The 15,254-nt window shown below is 44.5% G+C and overlaps 1 protein-coding gene across 1 annotated transcript; it reads right to left on the reverse strand.

Moving 5' to 3' along the window:
• Window positions 1-2: 2 nt before the first annotated feature.
• SBSPON (somatomedin B and thrombospondin type 1 domain containing) lies at window positions 3-11,950 on the reverse strand (the record flags this gene model as incomplete). The annotated part of the gene is made up of 5 exons (XM_082479644.1): window positions 3-1,144; window positions 1,832-2,008; window positions 2,781-2,871; window positions 3,443-3,637; window positions 11,734-11,950. The coding sequence occupies 5 exons, from the start codon at window positions 11,948-11,950 to the stop codon at window positions 1,027-1,029; spliced, it is 798 nt and encodes a 265-aa protein (XP_082335770.1). The 3' UTR covers window positions 3-1,026.
• Window positions 11,951-15,254: the final 3,304 nt, after the last annotated feature.

Genomic DNA, 15,254 nt, shown 5'->3' on the forward strand with positions numbered 1-15,254 from the left:
CAATCAGTAGTCTTTAGGTTCCACAGAGATGCCGCATGTCTTAACAGTAAATTTCCTCAACCTTAAGGCATAATTTCTTTTTAGCAAACATTGTGAATTCCAGTATCTTGATAAAATACAGGCTTTATCCTTCAGCAAGGAATACTAGAGCAGCCATAAGCCAACAATTCAAAAAGTCATAGCAGGTATCCGACAAGTGAGAAAGTGCAGTATGGATCTTCTTTAATGCTGTAAGAATAGTTCAAGGTAATAGGTAACAAAACAAGGATTTGAGCTACAGGCATAGCAGTCTTGCCAGTGCTCTGATATTGCAGGTTTCTATGTTAATCATTGTACGTGAGCAGTTTTAACTAGTAATAAGTAATTTTTTTTGTTAGCCAAGGCTTTAGTCACAAAGACTTGTTTAGGTTTTTCTGCCATAAAGTTCACATTGGGTATTAGTGACTTAAAGTTCTGAGCAAGACTGCTTTCTTAACAATGCTGACTAGTCGTGCATCTTTATAAAGGTGGCTGAACACAAAAAGTGCAATGTAAAGGAAGAATACTTATCCACTTGTAGTATAAACAACTGTCTAGATGATATTGGGAAGGAACAAGATCTAAACTGATATCCAGTTTTAGCTCTTAAACTCTCATTTTTATTCACCTTTGCTATTTAATGATGACAGTAACTGTCCTCAGACTTGAGAATGTTTGGCTGGCTCACTACTGAGTAGGAGCAGTGCCTGTAGACAGGAACGTAGCCAGTAAACTTTAGGAAAAGCAGCTACTACGGTTAGAAACATTAGCTCTTTAATTACAAAAGAGAAATGTGGAAACATACTTCTAGTGTTCCAATACAAAGATCAGTCTTAGTGTTTTGTATTAAAGCAGAGAGGGTTTCCCAAAATGCTTCTTCCAAAGTTCTGACTCCTTTAAAGTTTGTTTAGGTTCCAGAAAATGCAGCAGAAAGATGTAGGTTTCTTGACTTTGGTGTTAATTTTCTTAATCTTTTTGTTGTTGCTGTTTTAAAAGTCTTCTAAACTTTTATGTAAAAATAAAGCTATGCACAAGGGGACACGAACAGTGTTCCAGTTGCCGAATCTTCTTCCAGGTTCCTTTGCACTGAGAGTTGCCAACTGCTTCCCAGTGTAAGATTTTACCTCTGAAATGTGACAATAAATGACGAATTAAAACACTGAAAACGGTATATTTCATGCTACTAGGTTGTGTTGTATAACATGTCAGAAGATTAGATTTGCTTAATAATGTAAAACTTTAACTAGCTCATCTAGCTTTTAAAACGCTTTCTGGAGCAGGCACTATATTCCGAAGTATAGAATACAGACTGGTGGTTATACAGGTATTAAATAGTATGCATATTAAAAAATGTATAGCTCAAATAAAAATCTGTTCTGAATATTAAATGTCTACTTTCAAAATTACTGTTCTAGAAACCAGGTGTGTAGGTTTGAGAGAGAGGAGTACTGATCCACCACTGTTAAACCTGAAATCAGATTTGGATTGTGGCAGGAAATACCATTTTTAAGTAAAAGTGCCCATAGCTGTAAAAAGACCTCTTGCACTACAGAAGTTACACCATCGCTTCACAATAGCAAATAAAGCATTGAAAGTGCTAAACTCTTATTTTGAAATAATTTCCCAATTTTATCTAGGTTTTAAAGCCAATTGAGACACACCAGATTAGGGTGAATCTGAGCTCTGCAAGCGATATGAGCTCTTTCATTTTTTAGGTATAATAAATGGAGCTTTTAATGAGACCTTGAGAAGTCTTAACTTCTGTTACTGCATTTTTCTACCAAAGAGACAGCAGAAAAATGGCTTTCTTTACCCGTCTGCGTTATGGCCATCTCCAGAACAACGATGTGTGTCAGTATTCATTGCTGGAGGCTGGCAAGCTACACACACAGTATGTCCTTCTCGTAGGTACTGCATCCATCGAGCGTACGGCCGATTCTCCAAAGCACAGTGGTGTGAAAGTGATTCTGTTTTAAATTCCACACAGTATCTGCTCAGAAGGAAAAGTACTAAATTAGTTATGATAGATAAAGCACAAGCGAGGTATACACTTTAAATGTACTTACATATCACAGGGTGCTATTTGTGAAGGACAAGTTAGACATCATTGCTAACAAGTCTGTTTCTGACCCTAACCTAATTAATGGATTCTTAAAAACATTACATGAACTATTTTTCATTCCACGCCCCAGTCCAGTGTTTTCTGTATAATTTCACTTTCTGGTTGTGTCCTGTGTTCTTAAATTATGTTGAAAAACAATCTCAGTAACCCATATTTTTTCTTTCGTGCTGCTAAAAGAGAAAATGGAAAAGAGGCTTTAAGAATACCGACAGGCTTTATTGCATAGGGCAAAGAATGATGAGCCCTACAGACCCAGTAATTTAAACTTCATAACCATCTCTACTGGTAACCAAAATTTTTTATTGCTTGTGTCAATCAATTTTAAAAAAAGGTCTCTTGAGACCAATCACATTCAGCCCATGTTGTTCTCAGACTTATGCTTACAGATACATTTGTTTAGCTGCTTTTGAAAGCAAACAGTAAATAATGCTATCCTCAGATTTACCATGACCCCAATGTCTGATTTGGGACAATTAGCAAGTAATAAAAAACATCTAGAACATGCAAATGCACTGCAGGAGAGAAAAACAGTACGAGCTATAGCTTATTGTTTAATTATTGCAAATTTAATTACATTTTTCTCTAGCCAGCAATTTTCTATTGAACAAGATGACCCACATGCATATGATAAATAGATTACCCAGCCGCTTCTTTGTCTGAAGGCCAGAGAGAAGACGCTGCTCGTCGTTTTCTTTCTTTACCGTATTCAGAGGTAGTTATGAAAGCAGGGACTGAGGAAGAAAACAGTTACGGTAAAGCAGCAAGGCACCGTTGAGTCATATTTCAATTACTGTAACAGTGGGTGAATGAATCAGGAGCTTGTGGATGGTGATGCTGACTGACTTACTGAAAAAGTGATAAAATGTTGGCAAAATCAGCCTCGGCCCCCTTCCCTACAGCTAAGCTTTCGCCTTATTCAGAAGAAATGCATGCCATCTAGTCTGTGAGGAAACAGGACGGGCTGGAATCCTACAAGGAGCTCTGTCTCCTGGTTTTGTACTGAATTTGTGTTCTAACTTTACACAGAGACAATTTTATACTTAGGGGCTTAAATCAAGAATCTGGAAGAATACATGCAGCTTAATTGTTTAGTTAATAGAAATTAAGAAAAGCCCAAGTAGGAAAAAAAAATATAAGAATAGAATAAAGAGCAATATGACAGTAGAAAGTAAAGTTTTAAATTGTATTTTTAACCAGCTAGCTGCAGATAGATGTCCTTTTTTTCTGTTCGTTGACATCAGTACAATTTATGAAGGAAGGCCCTGACGGGCACAACGTACAGATAAAGCAAAGAGAGAATACCATGTTCATGGCCGCAGTCCTCTCCCTGGTAAGTCAGGTATTCCAGGCAGCCAGCCTTCTCCTCTAGAGCAGGACAAGGTTCCCCACCATTTTTAGGTTCCTGTTGTACATAGCGCCTTCGTATCCGCAGATCGGGTTGACATTGTTCTGCGCAGCCACTCCAATGACTCCACTCCCCCACAACGCATGGAAGAGCTGCAAGGCAGTATTAAAACATTACCAGTAATCAAGACTTCTGTTTTATCCAAATTGCTCTCAAAAACTTGACTAGTAAGACAGTGTCTGTGGGTTTTTTTCTTACATACTTTATAGGGTTTTAAGTGCTGTTCTAGGAGTTTGAATCTTCAAATTAAACATTCAAACCTGCCTGCAGTGCTTGGCTCCCCATTCCATCCCTTGTCCAGAAAGAAACAGCTTCTCATGGAAACCTTTCACTACAGCTGTGAGGTTCTTCTGCACTCTCTTCTGAAGCATACAGCATTAGCCCCGAAGGAGACCAGTTCATGCATTATCTAGACCCGTGAGTGATCTGACTTACCTTGGCAGTTTCTACACCACCAAACTTTGTTTAAAGGCTGGAAAATAAAGTAGCAGAATTCAGGAAGCCTTTTAGCCCTCTTGATTCCCCTCAGATTGATTTCTAACACCTTTTTCTCAACGCTGAGATAAGTTCTACTGCCACGGCTTTGTTGCCCTGTTTTAACACAAGGTGTCGTGCTCCATGGTCCTTGCCGCATAGACAATTTTTGGTGATAATTTTGGTTTCATTTAGTCTCAGAACAATACAGGGATGTGTGTAGAGTTGTGTTTCTGTGTCTGTATAGCTACTGATAGATAGAGCTTTACAACAATGCAGATATTTAAATGTACTAAATAAAATGTGTAAAAGTGTGATTTTAGGGCCCTCTTTTGCTCATGCCCAATGATAGAACAGTCCACTGGATGTTTGAATTTTAATTCTCATGGATCACAAATTTCCTCTGAACTTGACCAAAAGATTATGGGGGAAGTGCCATCATTATTCTGGAAGTCAATGTTGAATCATAAGAAACTGCATTTCCCTCAGACAGGGCATCGATAGTACAGGTACCACGCACTTGTACCTTTGGTCTCTCCTAACCCAGGCTAACAGTCAGAGGCACAAAAAAATTCTCTCTTCATCTGTGAAATTTGCATATATTAGGTGAGCTCACTGAAGGCCTCAGATGAAGGAAGAAAGAAAAATGCTCTGTTTTGTATTCTGTGGTATTTTTCTGGCAACTGTTGAAACCTTTAGCCCAGTTTATGGCCTCTAACACCCTTTTGATTAAATAACACACAGGTTCTTTAGAAAAAAACTAAATCATCATATTATGTAGAGAATGAGCCCTTATTTCATGTTTGTCACTTTTGCTAACCTTTCCAGGAGAGATGTAAATAACAGACTAAGCATCTCTTAGTTTCGGTATTGTCTCGAAGCTCAGAAATGTGCGGATCTATCATATCTGTTATTTACCAGCCATTTCCTTCTTTTTTTATTCTCTGCAGTGCATCTAATAATGATGGCATGCTCCTTCTAGTTCTCATTAGGCACGATACACATTTTTCCAATCTATAATTCTCCCTTCTCTTGTGTTTCTCATTTATATTCTGGCAAAACAGTAGCTCTGTGTCAATCTTGCCAATGTAAGCACGTGCAATGTGCAAGATTTCTTCCAGGTGGATACAAATAATCTACTCTGGAAGAAAAGGTTTTGCAGCCTGATTCTCAGAACACAGAAACAGGTGATGGACACATTATTCCCGAGTAAGAAGCTACATAACACACAAGTCTTCTTTTTTTTTGTCCATTAACACAGTACACAACAGTAAAAAACACACAGCCGTTTCACGTTTCAGTGAAACCGAGCTTTCCTTAGCCTCATCGCCAGGAACACCAAGCCCTAGGTTTTGAAAACTGTGTGACCTAACAATTTCACTTTTAGCAGTCAAAATGAATACTACAGCTCTTTAAAACTGTACTGAGCTCTCACCCCTGAGGGGCAGGATGGGGATGATCTCCGGGTGCTTCCTGATGGAACAAACACAACCCCTCCAACGGGGAACTTCCAGTCTACACAGCCTCGACAGGCAGAGCAGTGAAAGAACAGGTAAAAATGTCTCGCACATGGGCATCCATCAAGAGGAAGAATCCTCTGAGGATAAGTAGTCATTTCCCTACATGAGTAGTCCTCAACCTGTGGCCTATGAGGACATTTAACTCGACCAGTGGTCCATTGCCAGTAGCCTCTTTTCCCAAAGGCCACCTGGAAGGTGCTCCAGGTTGGGCAGCCGCATTCCTCCGGGCCGCTTCCCCTCTCGTCAGTGTGTGTGTACAGCAGCGGCTGTACCAGCTTTCCATGGGTGCACGGTGTGCTGCTGGGCGAGCGGGGAACGGCCGGGTCTGCGGCTCTCCTTAACCGAGAAATGAGACAAGCAGTCAAAACACTGCAGCGCTGTACTAGTCCATGCTGCTTTCCCTATATATCATTAGCTGCTTTTTGTCCTCTGATGGGCTTGCTTTTTCAATAGAGTTACAATTAATGTCATGTAACTGAAATAGTAGCACGTAGTGGCATAAAAACCTAATGCTGCCTATGTTAATATGAGAGTTTCTTATTGATATGGAAATTCCCCAGTTCTTCAACGACTTGTTTTCATTGCACATTGCAAATAGGCTTAAAATTATTTTCCATATAGTGTGAATCACATTTCATTTTGCTTTTGCATTCCTTTATAAAGGCAGGTCTTCAACATGATACTTAGAGAATGGTACAAAATACATGTTATAACCAATGGTTGGGCTATCTTTGGTTCTGAATTGGTTTGGGCCATGTGTCTCATTATCTAGTTAAATGAAGCTTTTTCCCCTCCCATGTTTCCCATTAGCTTGTAATGGACCGTATCACATGTTTCCCATCTTTTTTTTTTTTTCTATATTTCCTGATTACAATTTAAATCTCCAAGAAGCTTTACAGCTTAACCACTAGTTACATACTCGTATCAGTGTTGCAGGAAAGTGAGGAGACCAAACTACGATTTCAGGAAAATATTTTATGCCCTCTGGGATTCTGCCAGTACAAGACATTGGGAAGAAAGAATAAAATGTGATACCCTCTTTGGTGTTTGTGACTCTTTTCTTAAGACACAGAAATTGCTGGGTTTGCTCTGTCACTGAAGCTGTAATTTCTTGGAGCACTACAGACATCATAAAGCAGATAAAGCCCCTGACAGAGGCTAGCCGGCAGACGTCCTTACCGCACTATTACAGTTCCCCTCCTTTCCTCTCACTGTGCACCTGTTCTGACCAAACTTGACCACTTTTCAGTTGCCCGGCAGCGCCAGGCGTACGAGTGGCCGAGGATGCTGCACCCCACGCCCTGAGGAACTCCACTGAAACAGAACCACAGAGCAGCCTTGGATGTTGGGCCACCTGTTAGTTGCCCATCCTGTTTAACCATTAGCATTCTCCGGCATTTTCTTCTACTTACTGATAAACACCTTCCCTGACAGCACCTGGGTATGATTTGTAGAACAGCACTGGAAAATAACATGGAAAAAGCGTATGGCTCCCTTTGCCACATGCAGATACCTGGCACTGCACCACCAGGCACTGCCCTCTGACACATCGAGGTGCCCCAAGAGACGTGACACCGTCTCTGCAGCTGTGAAGACACCACCCTAACATGTTGCAGGACAACCCTCAGACATTTGTTTCAAGCATTTTGAACTAGAAAAAAAAAAAGAAAACCAGTGCTAATAATAAAAATGTCTTAGACTCCACCACAAGTTAGCCAGGACAAGTGCTAAACATAGTATGGACATCACAGTCTTTTCCACTTGGCTGCGGAGCCAGAAAACAGTCCTTGGCCCCACTTTATTTAATAATACAAGCGTAGACTTCAATGCCTGATCACATATCTGAGTTATACCTAGAGTTCCCAAAGGACAGTAAGTGTCATCTAGCCCAGTTGCCTTATCTGTTGACTATTTTCCAAGTTGGCTGCATGAATGACCCACGGAAGAATTTCCACATAATTTAAATCCCCTATTAGCACCTTTATATGCAGACAACACAAGGTCTAGCATCGTGAGACCCCACCAGGAGTACTGCGTCCAGCTCTGGGGCCCCCAAAACAAGAAGGACATGGACCTGTTGGAGCGAGTCCAGAGGAGGGCCACAAAGACGATCAGAGGGCTGGAGCATCTCTGCTATGAAGACAGGCTGAGAGGGTTGGGGTGGTTCAGCCTGGAGAAGAGCCTTCCAGTACATAAAGGGGACCTACAGGAAAGATAGGGAGGGACTCTTTATCAGGGAGTGTAATGATAGGACAATGGCTAAGGTTTTAAACAGATAGAGGATAGATTTAAACTAGATATTAGGAAGAAACTCTTTGCTGACTGGGTGGTGAGACACTGGAACAGGTTGCCCAGGAAAGTGGTAGATGCCCCATCCCTGGAAGTGTTCAAGGCCAGGCTGGATGGAGCTTTGAGCAACCTGGTCTAGTGGGAGGTGTCCCTGCCCATGGCAGTGGGGTTGGAATTAGATGACCTTTAAGTTCCCTTCCAACCCAAACCATTCTATGATCCCATTTTCCATGCAGAAAACTCCCCAAGGGACTGAGCAGCTGCATAACAAATATAGCGATGACTTCACATCTTAATGGAATTAAACCAAGCCAACAGTTACACATTGGTCGTCTGCAGCAATACACGGCAATTTTATGGTCATCAAGATTTAGAACAAGAAGCATGAATTGCCCCAGTCATGTGGAATAATAAGAATATTGGGTTGCTAGAATGGAATTTAGCCAGTGGGATAATAACATCGCTCTTGCAGTCAGTACCCAGCAACTATTAAGGGACAGTACATCAGTTTTGTGCCTCATTGGAAAGATGTCAAATTCCCCAGCATGACAGAGAATGGGTCCCAGAGCTGACATAAAAGGAATGGCCCCATCTCTTGAAATATAAAAAGAAGTATCAGGGACCCATAGCTACATGTCTATGATCTCTGTCTACGTTACTATTGGTCCATCTTAATTAACACAATGATGGTAGATGATTTTTCATTGAAACAATGAGAAGGATGCAAGTCAAAGGAACCTGAAGGACAGGATTTGTGCTCAAAGACCTACCAAATATGGAAGCTAATGAGACACCTGGAAGTTCAAAACTACACAGGAAAATTACATTGCTATCCTATGAAACAAAGTTGAGTGGTCAGGACTCGGGGTTTTTTCCATTTGCAACACTGAATCATAGAATTTTTTTTACAAGTCACACCCTTTAATTTTTTTGTATCTCTGGAAAAAAAGAGGATTACAGTAGCTTCAGTGAATCACTGCACAACGTATGTTGTTATGTATAAGGAACTGTGAATTTTCTCAGAGTAACCACTTCCATTCAAATGATGAGGTCATTCCTTTTTCAGACTTTCTCATTGTACAATAGTTCCTATTTAAAATGCTCTCGATGCACAAAAATATTCTTTCTTCATTGTTAGAACTATGAGGAAATGTATTTAAAACCCCTTGGACATAGGTTCAGCAGCCCATGGACTTCTGCTGAACTATCTATTTATAAAAAGTACCAGACCGACTACGATTTTTAGGCACGACAGAATTTAACCATGGCATTGGCAGCTTTAGGTTGCCCCTCCTTTCAGTGGTTTCTACTGTTTTGGAGCATTGTTTTTGTATTATTCCTAACACATTTCTTGATTACATACACTTGAGGCACTTCACACTTCCCCCAAATACTTTGTCCTGTTAAGTATTTGCAAAGGGATGAAATGTCATTGCAGCCGGTGCTGAAATCATGAGTGCCAAACAGGCTGACAAACTGGCTGTAGCACGAGAACCACTGGTCACCTTTCTTCACATTTCTGGTTTAAATTTTTCGAACTCTACATTCAAAACAGCATTTTGGAGTGAACTATGCCAATAAACACCCTTGGTGTCATTAAACACATGGACGGAATTTATAAACACTCAATGGTGAGACCTCAACATCCAACAGGAGCAAAAACAACTTTAAAATTTCCAGCTAAGTTGATGCAAACTCCCACTGGAGCTGTTTGGAATTTCTGTTTATATGAACCATAACTTAGTGGCTGCTTGCAATAGAAAGTATATATGATCATTTGCCTTCAAAAGAATGACTTCTTGTGATCAGTTCTGTAGGTGGTAGATGTATGAGTTCCAGGACCATCTTGCCAGGCTGCCAAAATCTTCTCCTCACATGCTACACCCATGCAAAGCGTCCTGCTCCCTTCGCTGGTGCTGGCATTGATGCTCGTACCAGCGGGCAGCGAAGCACTGCGGGGAGACAAACCAGCCAGCAACAGGCAAGAGACAAAAGAGAAATAGTTTCCTGTGGGTTTAGCTGCCTGAACTGGGCCACCAGAGACTGTCAAATTCCAGCTCTGGTGCAGGAAAGAGAGAGACTTCACTGAGACTCCATCTCCCTGCCTGGATCTAGAGCACCCACTGTCCATGCAGGGTACAGGATGGAGATGGCACAAACATTCTGCCTTTCGAGGCAACCACCGCTGCGCTCGAGACAAAAGATACCATCTTGATAAAACTATAAGGCATCATCGGGTGCCAGAAGTCATGACAGAAGTCATGGTAAAAAAAAAAAAAGTCTACTTTTAGAGCACAAGTTTCAGCTTATTTTTTAACAGCGTAGAAACTTTTATCAGATTACAGCTCCCTATAGTGCTCCCTATAGTGCTAGCGCTACACACCTTTATTAGCTCTCTCCTACTATACTTGACTGTTAAATGTCATTTGATTTACCAAAAAGACGCAATATGCTACAAGTGAATGACAAGCAAGCATGCTGTCAGTTCTCCCCCAACTGATTTTCCTGAACAAAAGATCAATATATTAAAAAAATGCTAATTTGAAAGAGGCTACCTTCTGTCAGACCTCAGGGAGCATGTTTTTTTTTTCCCTTCTGTTATTCTGCAGAGATTGTTTAGCAGGGAAAGAACTGACCGTGTTTCCTCTGGAGACCCGGGGTCAGAGTTCTGCTCTGCGGAGTCTCTCTGTGCAGCTTTACATCACCTAGGATGAGCCTACACACCATCCCACAGTCGTACTCCCCCTTCCCAAACCAGGCAGCCGCAAGCTAACTTGGGTCCCAAAGCTATGTGGCTACGTCAGCACGGCGCTGAGCCTGCTAAATACACCCTAATTAGCAGGACCGTGCAGCGGAGACTCACAACTTTTTTGGCTGTAGGCTGGCGTGCACCCAGCAGGCTGGGAAGAGACGTTAGGCTGGCTGAGTGCTGGCGCTGCACCTGTAAAGCCACGGCAGTGTCCCTCGTCGCAGACGGAGGGAGGGAGGATAAATTGTGAAGACCGCAAAGGGTAGAAACACCACGGAAAGAGGGGGTGTAAATACCTACAAGGCTGCTGGGTCCAGTTTGGTAGAACTGGGTGACTTTCCCCTCTTTGTCACTGGTCCCCTGGGAGCCAGGCTTTTCCCCCACAGCCTGGCAGAGGACACTCTCGCTCATTCCCCTACGCTCATTTTGAAGTCCTTGCCTCGACGGCGGATCCTTGCTGATTCCTGCCCCTAAAAATGAGGACAAAACCTCAGCCTGGGGATTTCCCCAATTATTTCCCTGATACTTGTTTGGCGAGGCCTAAGGAAACAGCTCAGAGACACAGACGGTGCTAAACAAATCTCCCTGTTGTTTCTGTAAGCCTTCATCCCCACTGTAATTGATGCGTATTTGGGAGTGAAAAGTAAGCAACATCACATTTTAGACGGAAAATAAGTTCAGACAGGCAGACCCCAGGCACTGCGCTACAGTTGCTCCAGAAACCTTGCGAAAGTTTAGTGTGTTAAAAGCCTCTCTCCCCACTCCTGTGCCTTCTGCTACCCTCACACAGCCCCAGCCTGGTCCCAGCCCGGTCCCTGCTCACGCACCCGCCCCGAGGCTGCTGATACCGGGGAAGAATTTGGCTTTGAAGAGCCTCCCCCCCCCAAAGCCGACCCTTTACCCCACTCCCCATCCCCAAACCCCACGAAAACCTCCAGCCCGCAAAGCACCCACAAGCAAACAGCTAACTATACCTGGAGAAAGGGAGGGGGGTGCCCGGGGGATTCCCCGCTCAGCCTTTCCCCTCTCCCCCACCCCCTCGGCCCCTCTCGGAGGCTGTGGACCACCCCGACACCCCCCACACCACCACCACCCCCCCCCCAGGGCCGGGGGACGGGACGGGACAGGACGGGACGGGGGGGTCGGACGCACCTACCCGGGCACGCCTGGCCGTGGTCGTGACAGCAGTCCCCGGCTCGCCGGCATGCTCCGTCGCAATAGCAGGTCCCGTAGCCCCCTCCCTCCCTCCATCCCTCGCCGACACAAGCGGCGTCCCGACCCTCGCAGCACTTTCCCTCGCAGCTCCCGCCGGCCCCGCTGCCGGCCCACAGCAGCCCCAGCCACAGCGCTCCCGACAGCGCCGCGCCGCCCATCACCGTGCCGCCCCGACGTGAGGATCCCGCCACCGCTACGCGCTCCGGCCGCCACCGGCACCCGGCGGAGCGGGGCGGGCTCGGCGGGCAGGGAGCGGGGGCGGAGGAGGAGGGGGCGGCCGGCGCGGTCCTGCCCGGCCCTGCCCGGCCCTCCCTGACAGTTCGGGAGGGCCCGTTCGGGCAGGGAGGGCCGGGCAGGGCCGGGCAGGACCGCGCCGGCCGCCCACACAGCCATGTCCCATGCAGTGATGTCCCCCACAGCAGTGACCCACACGGCCACATCCCACTCAGCCATAGACCCCCCACAGCAGTGTCCCGCGCTGCAGGGACCCACACAGTGATGACCTGCGATGTCCCCCACAGCAGTGTCTCTCACAGATGATGACCCTCACAGCAACGTCCCATAGTTGATGTCTCTCACACCAACGTCCCACATGGTGATGACCCTCACAGCAACGTCCCACAGTTGATGTCCCTCACAGCAACATCCCACATCGTGATGACTCTCACAGCAACGTCCCACATGGTGATGACATACAATGCGCCCCACAGCAGTGTCTCCCACAGTTGATGTCCCTTACAGCAATGTCCCACGTAGTGATGTCCCTCACAGCAACGTCCCACAAGGTGATGACACACAATGCCCCCCACAGCAGTGTCTCCCACAGTTGATGTCCCTCACACCAACATCCCACATGGTGATGATGCTCACAGCAACGTCCCACAGTTGATGTCCCTCACAGCAACATCCCACATGATGATGTCCCTCACAGCAACGTCCCACATGGTGATGACCCTCACAGCAACGTCCCACATGGTGATGACCCACAATGCCCCCCACAGAACTGTCTCCCACAGTTGATGTCCCTCACAGCAACATCCCACATGGTGATGATCCTCACAGCAATATCCCACACAGCAGTGTCCCACATTCTAGTGACCCCCACAGCAATGATGTCCCTCTCACACAACGATGTCCTGCACAGCCATTTCCCACACAGTGGTGAGCCACAGAACAATGTCCTGCACAGCAGTGTCACACGGCCCTTTTCTGCAGAGTGGTGGCCCTCACAGGACTGACCTGCCTGGCAATGTCCCACCCAGCAGTGCCCTGCACGTCAGTGACCCGCACAGTTGTGAACTGCACAGCCATTCCCTGACTCACATAGCAGTAACCCACAACAGCTGTCCCAGTGCGTCCCCATCCACCTCCACACAGCCCAGCCGGTGGGGACAGCCTGGGGCCACCGGATGTGGTTTATTGATACAGCCGCTTTCTCATTTCAGGGCACATCCCACACAGCCAGGAGCATTTGCTTGTGTTATGTTTTTCATTTTCTTTCTTTCTTTCTTTCTTTTTTTTTTTTACAGAAAAAGCTCTGTTTCCAGAACAAACAAAAGAAGCTGTACTTGCAGGTGCACAAGGAAAGCGGGATGGATCCCCAAGTAACTTCCTAAAACACAAAGATTTGGATTCTGGTTTTCAGTTATCTCCAGTGCTAAGAGATTTTCAGGATTAATGGGACCTGATAATTTTAGCCAAAAATCAAATCCCAAAAGTAAGTAGTGAGGTGACTGCAAAAATATGTTTGCTTTGCAGGCTTCAGTTTGCAGCTAGTTGGCTACTAAGGCAAGAGACATCTGGTCTCCCAAAGCTGCCCACAGATGGGAGGTAACAGCCTATTACATTATCTGCTACATGTGGGTACTTGGACCCGCTGAGACAGCTCGGACCAGCCAGAGTTTAATTTCTTCTGGACATCACAACATTACCGTTACAATGTTGTTTAAATCCCGGAGGATTGGGTCCGCGCTGTTATCCAGCGTGCCACTAATGAACTCGCTGGCACGTTGCCAGCCTAAAGCTTGAACCCCGGGAACAGCGAACGTCGGGAGTTCCTGCGGTGGGTGAGAGGAGAGCAAGGCTTGCAGCCTGCCTCGGTAAAAGGTGATGTGAGAGCAGGAACGCCTCTTTGTGTTTTCCTTTCCGTTATTGGATTCCTGTGGATCACCTGAAAGGCGAAATATTAGCGAATCGATGCAGAAACCACCTTTATAAGTAGGTAAATCGTGTGTGGATGACTTATGCTGAAAGGATGTCAGTGAAGCTGAGACGAGTTTGGAACAGATTAAAGAGTGGCTTTCTCTTAGTGGATATGTTTACAGAAAACCAAGAAACGATGTCTGCAATGTTCTAGTAAAAGAAAACAGAATACAAATGAAAAATGTTAAAATTTCTACTAGATGCAGTCAAGCAGATTCTTCAGAGCAACCAAAAAAAAGAATCTTAATTAAAGGAGAGAACAAGCTCACCCAGTTTGTTCCAGCAAATAGTTTGTTTTTTCCTTTTTAGTTTAGTTCCTCACTATTAGGAGTAACACCAGGTAACTTGTGAGTAAGAAGGACAAAGAAACACAGTGACGTGTTCTCAGGCAATGAGGCAGTGTGGAAACCCTTACAGGCAATTCCAGCAAAATAGACAGAGATTTCTTTCTAGTTCAACATGAGACCATCCACAGAAAGTAGGTGTTGCTCATGCCCTGTGACTGGTTATCTTTTTTGTCATGCAGATAATTTTACCTACAAGGAAAAGCAGTTTGGGGCAGGGCTGATATAAAAGAGGTGTGTATGTAAGCATAGGGAATGGGCAGCGCCCATGCTCTGTCTTCTTCATGAGCCACAGAGGAGCATTGCATGGAGCAGAAGCCATCATTTGTTCCACATATGCCATTGAAATACTTCTTAATCCCAGAGGTGAGGAGAAATCTCAGGACTGTATTGTAATCCTCTCAAAAGCAGGTGTTGCCACTGGCTATGAGATTTTGAAAACCACAGTCTAGCTCAAGTTGCCACCCATTTTTGTACTTTTCTGCCCTATTTCAGCTTTTGGTACCCAAAACTCAAATTCCCAAACTAAAACCTAACAGCAGTATTACATGGTAAGAGGGGAAAATAAACCAAGACTGTGAAACGTGTTTTTCAACTAATTTCTCCAACATGTAAATGGTTCTAATGAGTCTCGTTCCATTGTTTTCTTATTTCCAACCAAAGTGTCCCCGTTGCCTTACATGGAGATCTCCTTGGTTTGTAACACTGCAAAGACAAAACTGAGCCAAATGAGCTCCAACAGTAAATTAGAAAAAGAACTAGTCTCTGTTATTTACCGTGCTTACCAAGTCTATTATTTACCATGCTTATTTATGCTCTCTCTATATAAAGCACGTAAAGCAGAGCCGAACTCTTACTCTCTGTCCATTCCTATGGTGCGCATCTACCCATAGTATTAGGCGGAAGACTGAAAACA

The sequence above is a fragment of the Vanellus vanellus genome (assembly GCF_965231255.1).
Source record: "Vanellus vanellus genome assembly, chromosome: 2".
NCBI lineage: Eukaryota > Metazoa > Chordata > Aves > Charadriiformes > Charadriidae > Vanellus > Vanellus vanellus.